The sequence below is a fragment of the Spermophilus citellus genome, assembly GCF_964194105.1.
Source record: "Spermophilus citellus genome assembly, chromosome: 1".
Classification (NCBI taxonomy): Eukaryota; Metazoa; Chordata; class Mammalia; order Rodentia; family Sciuridae; genus Spermophilus; species Spermophilus citellus.
The window spans coordinates 236,133,898-236,147,370 of record NC_138182.1 but is presented as its reverse complement, the minus strand read 5'-3'; the positions used below and the strand labels follow the sequence as shown (position 1 = coordinate 236,147,370).

Genomic DNA, 13,473 nt, shown 5'->3' with positions numbered 1-13,473 from the left:
AATACCCATACTTAAGAGAATATTATAACTTTCCTAATAAAGTCATAATATAATGTAATACATAAAATAGGATGTAGAGTCCTTAAAAATATATTTACAATGCATTTCAAAGGGGTGATTATGATGGAAATATTCAGTAGACTCCTTTATATTTATTCTCTACCTTTTACTATCCTACTCTAGGTTTAGGTAGTCCAGCTTCTACCGACTTCATTAGCTGGCTCCTTTATCTGCCAGCTTCCTATTAGATCAAACCAATGATAGACACAGAAATTTGAGAACTGATTAAGAAAGCAAACAGGGTATATATTCCCTAGATTTCTTCCTTCTTCTTCAGTCATTTCAGAATGGCTGATAATAGTTTACTGAAGGTCATGTAATCTAGCAACTAACCTTTTCACAGAACTCCTTCTTCCCTTTTTAAGGATTAGATATGCCTCTCTATGCTAAACTCCATACTATCATTAACATAAACAAAATGTAAGCAATGTGTGTAATTTTAAACTTTCTAGCAGCCACATTTAAAAAAGAAATAGATAAAAGAAATTTAATATATATTTATTTATTTATCATAATATTCCAATGTATTTTAGCATGAGATCAATACAAAAAAAGATTGAGATATTTTACATTCTTCCGTTTTCAGTCTTAAAAACCCAGTATGTATATTAAACTTACAGTACACCTCAATTGAACTAGCCACATTTAAGGAAATGTCACAAAATGTTAACATAAAATTATGGCATTATGAGTGATTATTTACCATGTCTTGGTACTTTCTATACTCTCAAAATTGCACTAAATTCATTAAAAATAATTTAAAGTGTCAAAACAAACTGCATATAATACTTAGCAAAACTAATAAGCTGAATATAACCAACAAGTTTGTCTTGCCTTCTTAGAATAGAAACCACCCAAAAAGTCTATAAAAAGAACACTGAAATCAACCAACTATAGATTTGTGTTACAAACAATTCAAATAAACTAAAAATAACACCACTTATGGAAAATCTGTACGTTCTTCAGAGAGAGAGTCAAACACTATACAGCCCAGACTGTATATTATCATATAAAGTCAAATCCAGGTTGGATTACAAATTTTCATATTTACTGAACAGTCCTGATAACTGGCTCTGTCTTAGTGCCTATAAACTGATAAACAGAGTTATTTAACTCCTGTTCCATAAAATATTCTAGAAGCAGTATGTAAATTAGATTTCAAGTAATAAAAAATGCTTACAAATACTTACCAAAAACTGCAAAATGTACTCCCAATTCATTTAATATAGGAATCATATGCTTTCCTTTTGTTATTGTACTTAAAACTGAAGGATTTAAGCAGTCACCACTAAAAATCAAGAGTGGATTCAAGAAATCAAACTTTTTCACAGCTGTTGCAAATCTAAAAAAAAAGTTATATGCTATAATTTCATACTTTTGTCAAAAAGAAACAAACATCTTAAACAGCAACATGGTTTTCCTTTAAATTAAAATAAAAACCAAAATATGAAAACACAACAATTTTTAATTAGATCACTTCCTATAACCAACATACCTCACCTTTTAGTATAGTTGCATTCTGAAAAATTAAAACACAAATTTCTTAAATCATTTTCCATTTAAACATGAGATATATTATAACTCAAAAGATACTTAAAATTATGCGAAATGGATTAAAAGAGCACACTTTAAAGTACATAGCAAAACAAACTTTGCTAAACATACAAATCCTTAAGTATAAATTAAATCCCCTGGGGACCAGATGAAAGGAGGTTTATCTAATGTTTAACTAAATTTTTTAAATTAAATTTATTGCATCAAGTTTGATATAAGAGAATGCCTCTTTCCATCCTTATAATCTAATGTTCCAATGGTAAACAAATTCCTCAAGACTCATTACTGTATACTTCCTTCATCCAATGCATCCCTTTGCTTTCACTGAAATCTGAACTTTCCCTGAGGACTGTAGTTACTTTACTAAACTTGTCCTCTCTAGTGGCCACTGCCCATTTTCTGACTTCCACAATAAACAGAATAGGGAGTGAGGAGAAGAGAGAGAAAAGAGGCATTCCCCAAAACTAATTTTAGACTGGACAAAACTTCCCTTTTAAGCCTCAAGTTATCTAAATCTACCACTTGCTGTGCCAGCAAATCCTGACATATTCAGTAACAGCACTCACTTCAAGAACTGACCTTAGATTATGAAAAATCTATGTACATGATTCTGATCTTTTTTTTACATAACGAAAACCAAAATTTATCTCCCCACATTCATGTACCTTTCCCTTTTCTCCATATTTTGCCATTCTTTTTGTGACATTAACACCTTGAAGAGGCTCTTCTACTTCAATAACTATCTCTAGTCCACTACATAAACTCATTGTTGTGGCCACATCTGCAATTTAAAAAATCCTTTTAAAGATGTACCTGATTCCTACATGTCTTTCCAGCCTTATCTCCTCTTTGAAAATGCACTCTAGCCCCAGGGACAATAGAAAATCTCTCTCAAACTTTTATTTCAAACGTACTATTCCTTCATAACCAGAATACCCTTTCCCAACCAAATTCAGGAAAGTCATCCTTCTCATTTTAAAGTTTGTGAGCTCTGGGAAATCTCTTTGGCATATGAAAAATACCAGCATCATTGTTCTTGCACTTACTTATTTTTGATAAAGGTTACTCAAAGCCAGTATTGCAATACCATGATGCTTGATCTGATAACTACGTTAGCAACAAAATAAAGGTAAGCAGTACATAAAGCATGGATATGCTGGACAAAGGGACAATTCAAGCCCTGAAGCAGAACAGTATGAGATTTCTTCAAGCTACACAGAATGGAATACAACTTAAAAATATGAATAATTTATTCCTGGAAGCTTTTATTTAATATTTTCAGACCATTGTTGACTGGGTAATTGGAACCACAGAAAGCTAAATCATGCTTGGTCAGGGGGAGCGGGGAAACTAGCATACATTCCTGTTTCAAAATTTATTCACTCACATTGTCCCAGTTATAGTCTATATTATAAGATTTCCAAATCAAAATCTCAGACTAGTCACCAAGTATTATACTACAAAATATATAAGGAATACTAGCTAAATTTAAGATTAAACTATCTAGTAAAGGACTAAGTGAGGCTTCTGCTCTCAAACAGGATGTAGAAATTTTGGCAGACTACATTCCCATTTCAAAAACAAATAATAATTTTGAAAACATCAAAGAACTAAGGGAGTAAAAAGAATTAAATGACTTGAAATTCCATAAAGTTGAAAACCTCTAAGAGATAAGCAATTTATCACTGACTGGGGGATATCTGTCAATTATGGATGAATGACATTATGAGTATAAAAGATGCAGAAAGGTTAAACAGAAAATAAAGTCTAACATACACAACATTCAAGTAATTAGAATCCAAAGAGGAGAAGAAAAAGAGTCTGTATCAGAATATTTAAAGAGCTATTATCCATAATTCCTCAAGTTGATTTTAAAAAAACCCACTAACATGTTCAAGAACCTCAGTGAAGCAAAGAAAGATATGAAGAAAAAACTACCTTAGCACATCATAATCAACCTGCTTAGAAAACAAACATAAAAAACTTAAAAGTAGAGAAGGGTTAGTAGGGCGATTGTGGTGATGTATACAACATTACTGATACCTGACATTACAACATAAATTTTGGAGGCCATAAGACTTTACAAAAAGTATTGGGAAAAAAAATATCTGCTAATCTAAAATCTTATGGTCAATGAGGAATGATTAAAAAATGAATGAAACATGGACATTTATAGACAAAAAGAAAATTTATTGCCATTGAATCTGTATTACCAGAAATATTACAGAAAATTATTCAGGTTGACAAAATGATTCCAGGTAAATGCAACTGAACTATACACATAGAAATGAAGAGCACTGGAAAAGGTAGATATGTAATTTTATTTTATTTATTTTTGATAGTGAGGATTGAACACATAGACACTTCACCACTAAGCTACATCCCCAACTCTTTTTATTTTGAAACAGAGTATCTCTAAATTGCTTAGGGTCTTGCTAAGTTGCTGAGGCTGTCCTCAAATTTGCAATCCTCCTACCTCAGCCTCCCAGGTCATTGGGATTACAGGTATGCACCATCCTGACTGGCCATAATTTTTTAACTGACTATTCAAATGAAAAATATTAATAATGTCATGTATAAATGAAACTAAAAGAGGTACACATAAACACTAGGAGGAAGATAATTAAAGTACTATAAGTTTCATGCAACGTTCAGGAAGTAACAGAAGATTAATAAGTTAAATAACAGGGCTGGGGATGTGGCTCAAGCTAGCGCGCTTGCCTGGCATGCGTGCGGCCCGGGTTCAATCCTCAGCACCACATACAAAGATGTTGTGTCTGCCAAAAACTAAAAAATAAATATTAAAAAATTCTCTCTCTCTCTCTCTCTCTCTCTCTCTCTCTCTCTCTCTCTCTCTCCCCCCCTCTCTCCTCTCTCCTCTCTCTCTCTCTTTAAAAAAAATAAGTTAAATAACAAATGAAGGATATATACATGTAAATGGACTAAACACTCCCATTAAATAAAAGAGATAAAAAGATTAAGTGGAAAAACCCTACAATTATCTACTTGCAAGAGATACATTGTAACTCAACTCAAAGTGGATCAAGGACCCTGGCATTAGACCAGATACCCTGTGCATAGTAGAAGGAAAAACAGGCCCAACTCTCCATCATATCAGCTCAGGAACAGACTTCCTCAATAAGACTCCTAAAACACAAGAAGTAAAATCAAGAATGGGATGGCATCAAACTAAAAAACTTCTTCAGAGCAAAGGAATCAAGAACATGAACAGAGACTCTACAGAATTGGAGAATATCTATCACCTGCACCTCAGATAGAGCATTAATCTCCAGTATAGAGCATTAATCTCCAGTATATATAAAGAACTCAAAAAAACTTAACACCGAAAACACAAATAACCCAATCTATAAATGGGCATAGGAACTGAACAGGGACTTCACAGAAGAAACATGAATAGTCAAAAAAATATGAAAAATGTTCAACATCTCTAGAAATTAAAGAAATGCAAATTAAAACTACACTAAGGTTTCATCTTACTCCAGTCAGAATAGCAATTACAAACAATACAAGTAACAATAAATGTTGGTGAGGATGTAGGGGAAAAGCTTCACTCATACATTGCTAGTAGGAATGCAGCCTGGTACAACCACTCTGGAAAGCAGTATGGAGATTCCTCAGAAAACTTGGAATGGAACCACAATTTGACCTAGTTATTCCACTCTTCAGCTTATACCCAAAGGACTTGAAACCAGCATACTACAGTGACACAGCTACATCAATGTTTATAGCAGCTCAATTCACAATAGCCATGCTATGGAACCAACCTATATGCCCTTTAACAGATAAATGGATAAAGAAAATGTGGTAAGTACACACAATGAAATACTATTCAGCCATAAAGAAGACTGAAATCATGGCATTTGCTAGTAAATGGATGGAGCTGGAGAATATCATGCTAAGTGAAATAAGCCACTCCCCCAAACCAAAAGTCAAAGGTTCTCTCTGATATGTAGATGTGAACCCAAACAAGGGAGGATAAGTAGAGGAAGTATAGAAATTCATGAGATTAGATTAAGGGGAATGAAGGAAAGTGAGGAAGTATGAGAATAGGAAAGACAATATAATGAATCAGACATAACTTTCTTATGCTCATATATGAATACACAACCAGTGTAACTCCACATCATGTTCAACAATGGGTTCAAAATTATAATGTGTTGCACCCCATGTATTATAATATGTCAAAATACACACTTCTATCATATATATTTAAAAACAAAAAATTAAAAAATGAAGGAATAAGAATTTCAAAAATCAATAAAAGAAAAACTATGTGCAAAAGAGATGCATTTTAAATATAACACTATCAAAAGTTGAAAACTTGTAAATAATATACTATATAAACACTAACCAAAAGAACACTGATATAGATATATAAATATAAGGAAAAGATAGAACTTAAGAAATATTACTGCAAGTACTACTACAGATTAAAAGGTATACTATTTTTAGCTATTAAAGTGTTTATTCAGCAGAAAAATATAAAATACATTTGTATGCAATCAATAACACTGCCTCAAGAAGGATAAAACAAAAGTTGACAAAAATAAAAGGAAAAAATGAAGAAATTCATTATCTTATCAATTTAAAAAAATACTTTTCTCAGTGTCTGATAGAATAACTAAATGAAAAGTCTGATAAAGATACAAAATATTTGAAAAACATGATTAACCAACTTGACAAAATTCACATACAGAAGACTATACACAATAACACAATATGCCTGTTTGAGGGAATCTGAATTTAAAAAAAAACATATGCTAGATCTAATAAGTATTCAAGTTCTATAACATAAAGAATATTCTCCCTTACCTTAATGAAATTAAAGAAGCACTCAATAACAAAAGTAGAAAAGTTCTATATATTTAGAAATTAGGCAACACAAATCTAAGTAAGTTATGGGTCTAATTAAAAATCACACTGGAATTCTGCAATGAATAATAATGGAAATACAACACCTTACAGCTTGTGAAATAGAGCTAATATGGTATTAGTAATTTATAGTTCAACATGCATATACTAGAAAAGCAGAAAAATTTTTAAATATGTAATCAAGTTTCAACCTCCAGGCAATTTAGAAAACAAATACCAAATTAAGCTGAAATAAACTAGAAAAAAAGAGTGAAAACAAAAATACAATAAATAAAAAACTCAATCAAGCTAGAATTTAATTCATAGAAAAAAATTCATAAAATAAATATGCTATAGAAAAACTGAGAAAAATTAAATTATCAATAACAGAAATAAATAAACATTAATAAAGATTCTATAAATTTTAAGACAATAAAAAAGAAAATATTAAAAATACCCCTGGTAGGGGGATAAGAATATGTCTTGGAGTACAGTGTCTTCCTGGCATGCAGGAGGCCCTGAGTTCTATATCAGCACCACACACACACACACCACACACACCCCACCCCTCCTGTCAATTAGTTGGAAAATTCACACAAAACAAATTCCTTGAAAAATATAACAAAATCAACACAAAGTTGTAAAAAATCTGAATTTTCCTGTCTATTAAAGAAACTGAAACCTTAATTTAGAACTTTTCAGCAATAACAAAACTCCAGTCCTATATCTCCACTGGAGAATTCTTCCAAGCACTTTTAAGATGAAAATCTATTATTCTTAAACAAATTCTTCCAGAGAAGAGAAAAGGAGTAAGATTTTCCAACTAATTTTATACGGTCAGAATCATCTTGATACCAAAGCCTGAAAAACATAAGAAGATTATAAGAAAATATCACTTATGAAGACAGTCATATAATTCTTAAACAAAATGTTAGCAGACTGTATTAAGTAATATGTAAGAAGAGTAAGACATTATAACCAAGTAGGGTTTATTCCAGGAATGCAAGGATAGTTGAACATAAAAGCAAAACATAAGTATTACATTAAGGATAAAAATCGTTGATTTTCCTGCACCTATCTAAAAAAGATACAAAAAAGTATCAAATTTCAATATCGTTTCATGGGAAAAAATAATCATCAAACTAGAAATATGAATGTTTTAGGTAGAAAATCTTTTTTTAGAAATTTACTACATAAATTTCAACATAAAATTTATATGTAAGTGCAAAAGTTCTAGAATAGAGAAGCAAACATTGAATAACAAGTAAACTAAAGGACTTACTCAGTTGAGCATCAAGACTTACGATAAAGCTATGGTAATTAAGATAGTAAAGTATTATCTTAGATGAAAGAGAACAAAGTAAACACACACATAGTCACTTGATTTGCTACAGAAACACTTCTTTTCAGTGTGGGAAAAAACAGCTTTTTCAATTAACAAGACTAGATCTAAATATACAAATAGTGCAAGTATACACATATAAATAGAATTATTAAAAATATATGCTACAAGAGCAAAATTTTACCCCTAACTCAAAACACATAAATATTACTTCAAGGTGGATCACAAGTCTAATCTAAGAACCAAAACAATAAATTATTTAGAAGAAACTATAGAACATCATCTTCATAATTTTGGAGCAAAGACTTCTTAAGATGAGAAAAACATAAATCACAAAAGAATGTATTGATAAATTTAGTTTAAATTAATAACATGTACTTATCAAAATACACAATTAGAATAGTAAAAAGTCAAATACTGACTACAGAATATATCTTTAAAGCACATTCAACAATAGAATAATATCCAAAATATATTAACTACTCTTACAAATCAATTTTTAAAAAGGCAGGCAACTATATTTTTTAAAAAAATCTTAAGCCTTAACTAAAGAACAAATGCAACTGGCCAATAAACATGAGAAAAAAATGTTCAATATTATCACTTAACAAGAAATGCAAATTAAGCCCACATGGTATATCTATACATATAACTACACACCTACCGCAATGGTAAAATTAAAAAGACAATAAAAAAAAATGGCAAGAATACAAAGCAATTAAAACTCTCATACATTTCTGATGGACACATAAGTTGGTAAAACTATTTTGGGAAGATGTTTGGCAGCATCTACTAAAACTATACATATGTCTGTATGTGACATTAAAATTCCATTCCTGGGCATACACCCAACAGAAATGAATTCGGTACACCAAATTATTATACAAGAATGCTGATGGTAGTGATTTCATAAAAGCAAATGTAAGAAAACAATCTAAATGCCCTTCAACATTACAATAGATAAATAAATTGTGCTGTATTCACAGTTAGAATACAACTCAACAATAAACGGAACAAATTATTGTTACATACAATATGGATGAATCTCAATGCTAAGCAAAAGCAGCCAAACACAAATGATGCTTGCTGTACAATCTTAAGGGGTAGAGAAAAGATAGTAGTGAATGGAAAGGGCATGAAGAAGTCATGTACTGTGCTGGAAATACTTCTTATCTATATGATTACATTAGTAAAAATTGAGTAAGCTTTACCCTTAAGATTTGTATTTTTCAGTATACTAAATACCTCCCTTTTTAAATGTTGGAAAAACATTTGAAAATAATACATATGCACTATACAAGACAGTAAAGAAAAAATTATTAGTATAAAAATTAACCAGTACAGGAGTTCAGATGACCCTAAGGACAGCTATATTTAAGATGGACAGTAAAAGCCATAGGATTTGGTCCAAATCTCAGGAATCATCTAAGTAAAAAAGAATAAAAATATGAGCAAGATTATAAAATTTAAAAGTACAAGCCATATGTGATGATTAGTGTTAAGTATTCCAGCAGTTCCTAAAGTATTTCTTCAGACCAGAAGCAATCAGTATCACTTGGAAACAATGGAAATTCAAATTCTTATGTCCCCTTCTCAGATGCTAGGGTCAGGCACAGAAATGTGTTTTAAAAATCCCTCTGGGAAACCCTAATAAATGCAAAATTTGAGAATCAATGTTATAAAATAAAGTGAAAAAAGAAAAAAATCTATAAAAATAGGTCACAATTACAGTCTTACACTTTGGAAAGGCCATGTAAATTATTTGGGATAAGGTTAATATATTAAATGAGAGATCAAAGTTATGAGAAAGAGGTGTTATGGAGAAAAGCTGATGAGTTTGATATTAGACACAGAATGTACTATTCAAGGAAACATCAAAGTGGGTTTTCTCAACAGGCAGACAAAAATATAGGACTGAAAAGAGGTTGAGGCTAGATTATAAATCTAGGAATAGAATATATGAAGTTGTTAATGCCAGAATTTACAAATGGCAATACACTACTAGGTCTTAGAGAAACAAAATTAATATAAATAGATCTTGCCACTGCAAATTTACAATCTAAATTAGAAGTTCTCAAATTTTTCAGTCAAGAACCTTTACATACTTTAAAAAATAATTAAGAAGCCAAAAAGCCTTTTTATATGGGTGATAGCTGCTATTACTTACCATCTCAGAAATATATATATACTTGTTAATTTATTTAAATACCAATAAATCCAGTACATGTACATTTTTAATGAATACATGTTCAAACACGTACACAAAAAGAGTAGACTTCTGCAAATTTCCAGGGACATCTGGAGTCTCATATCTGCTGCTGCATTAACACTACTGAAATAGGTTGCTTTGGTTGAAGAATATGAAGAAATTTGGTCTCACACAAGTAACTGGAAAAGTCTTTCAATAAACTTTCCAGATAACTGTGGGTATTATTCGATAATACACCAAAACTCAGTAAAACAGTTTCTCAACAATTGTTTTCAATGTGATATCTCAAACCATTTATGAATCAAATTTTAAAACTCAATATACTCATGAAAAAATGAGAGTGAACAAGGCAAAGAACATCTATTAAGACTATTATGAAAATAGTTTTGGCTATGAGGTTTACATAAAAGGATCTCATAGAGATTTGTAAGCCTCCCTGGGCTGTTTTGAGAACTGCCTATTTACATTTGCAATACAAGTAATAGCTCAAAACTTCAAAGTGAACAAGCACAAGTTCTATATATTTTGTCTAATTAGTTCCTATTCACCCTATAACCCACCCCCAAAAGAAACATTACCAAACCCCTCTCCAACTAAGGAGGTGCCCTATTAGACATTATCACTGCCCTTATTATGTGATCACTTTACTTTTGTTTATGAGGATTTCTGTTTTGGTCTGTCTAATTCTAGTCTATATATGTTCCATGATGGCTAGGATTATGGTAATTATGTCTAGTTATGTTCATATCTATAAATCTAGCATCTCTCCCTCTCCATAAGGTCTATTCTCAATACAGCAGAATGATACTTTTAAAATCTGATAGTTTATATCATTCCTCTACTCATAACTTCCAGTGGATTCCCAGTTTATTTAAGGTGAAAACCAAAATTGTCAATATGACACTACATCTACGATGTGATTTATGCTAACTCTGTGATCTCATTTTCTACTAATATCCCTTTGCTTTCTCAGCTCCAGCCAGTTGCCTCCTGATGGTCATGAAACCCAATAAGCACATTTTCATCTTAGAACCTTTGCTCTTGCAATTTCTTCAACCTATAACACTCCTCACAGACAACCAAATGTCTCATAGTACCTCATTTTACTCACATTTCACCTCAAGTGACACCCAATCCATGAGACTCCATCATATTAACATTTTTATAAAATAGTAGCCATCCCCAATCTCAAATTCATACTTCCTATTCTGCTTATCCTGTATTATTTCCATTTATTACCATCTGATAAAATACATGCTTTCTTCTTTTATCTTACTCCCAACTAAAACACAAGCACTTATCAGGGCTGGATTTTTTTCTCTTCTGTTCCCTGCTATATCATCACTGCCTAAAAAATTCCCTATATGGTTCATTTTATTGAGTTATATTATTAATAACCCATACACCAGGTATTCCATACCTGATAAATGGTATACTTTCAATGAATATTTGTTGAACCAAATAAATATTAAATAAATCTCTACTTCAGTAAGCAGAGAAGTGAGCAATGGAACTGAAGACTAACTTTCAGACACACAAACATTTAAGGAAGAGAAGTCATGACATCTTGCTAATCTTATAATCAAAGTCAAAATGGTCCAGAAATTCCATCAATCTAAATACACACAAATTCTTTCTGCAACTTCTTAGTTACAATTATGAACAGAATATTCCCAGAAAAGCCAACCGCACAAGAATATTCATTAAATGAGTTCTGATTTCTTTTTATCATCAGAATAGTCCAGAAATCAGATGAGTACTTTCATTTGTTCCTTCAAAGGCAGTCACTAATGTGGTCTATTTTCTACTATCTCAGTATGGTCTCCAAGTTTCATACCTCTGATACCAAAGATATTGCTGATCCAAATCTCTTGAACTCTACCAAAGACACTAACATTTTCCTTAGTATAAAAAATATGTATATGAATAGTAGGTTTAATAAAAGGCACGAGATGAAATAAAACTACTAAGAGCTTGTACTGAACTGCATAAAACATACAAAGAATGTATTTCCCAAATCCAATTCTGCTGTCAGACGTATATTGTTTTTAAGCCCTCAAAAGTCAATCCGTTTTTCTTTAGGCTTCCATAAAAATTGAAAGGAAACCTATTAAAAATTAATAACATCCATTTTCTGAGAAACAGCTTTTTAGTTTGAATCCATTCCATTTATTGATTCTTGATTTTACTTCTTGTGCTTTAGAAGTCTTTAAAAAGTCGGGACATAAGCGGACATGAAGGTGATTTGGGCATACTTTATTTTCTATTAGGCTCAGGGTCTCTGTTTTAATGCCCAAATCTTTGATCCACTTTGAGTTGATTTTTGTGGGGGGTGAGAGAGGGAGGTTTAATTTCATTTTGCTACATACAGATTTCCAGTTTTCTCAGCACCACTTGTTGAATAGGGTATTTTTTCTCCAATGTATGTTTTCAGCACCTTTGTCTAGCATGAGATAAACATATTTACGTGGTGTCGTCTCTGTGTCTTCTATTGTGTACCATTGGTCTACATGTCTATTTTGGTGTCAATACCATGCTGTTTTTGTTACTGTTGCTCTGTAGTATAGTTTAAAGTTTGGTAATGGGATGTCTCCTGCTTCATTATTCTTGCTAAGAATTGCCTTGGCTATTCCGGGTCTCTTATGTTTCCACATTAATTTTATGATTGCTTCTTCTAGCTCTACAAAGAATATCATTGAAATTTTAATAGGAATTGCATCAAATTTCTGTAACAGTTTTGGGAGTATGGCCATTTGGGCAATATTAATTCTGCCTATCCAAGAGCATGGGAGGTCTTTCCATCTTCTAAGGTTTTCTTCAATTTCTTTGTTTAGTGTTCTGTAGTTTTCATTGTAGAAGTCTTTCACATCATTTGTTACATTGATTCCCATGTATTTTTTTTTGAGGTTATTGTGAATGGGGTAGCTTTCCTAATTTATCTTTGCAACAAAGGAAACACTAAATAACATAAAGAGACAGCCTACAAAACTGGAAAAAATCTGCATCTCCACCTGCACCTCAGATAGAGCATTAATCTCCAGGATATATAAAGAAATGCAAATCAAAACTAAGATTTCATCTCACTACTGTCAGAATAGTAATCATCAAGAATACAGGCAACAATAAATGTTGGCAAGGATGTGGTGAAAAAGGTACACTCATACATTGATGGTGGAACTTCAAATTGGTGAAAGCACTATGGAAAACAGTGTGGAGGTTCCTCAGAAAATTGGAAATGGAACCACTATTTGACTCAGCTATCCCACTCCCTGGTTTATACCCAAAGGACTTAAAATTAGCATACTATAGTGACGCAGCTACATCAATGTTTATAGCAGCTCAATTCACAATAGGTAGACTATGGAACCTACCTAGGTGTCCTTCAATAGATGAATGGATAAAGAAAATGTGGTATATATACTCAATGGAATATTAC

At 31.7% G+C, this 13,473-nt stretch overlaps 1 protein-coding gene across 1 annotated transcript in view; it reads right to left on the bottom strand.

Moving 5' to 3' along the window:
* LOC308652527 (snake venom 5'-nucleotidase-like) overlaps positions 1–13,473 on the bottom strand; it is a gene marked incomplete at both ends in the record, with an annotated part of 49,157 nt that overhangs the window by 31,068 nt on the left and 4,616 nt on the right. The window contains one exon of the mRNA XM_081300368.1: positions 1,251–1,402. Coding sequence (XP_081156494.1) covers positions 1,251–1,402 — 152 coding nt within the window. The remainder of the gene's footprint in view (positions 1–1,250; positions 1,403–13,473) is intronic.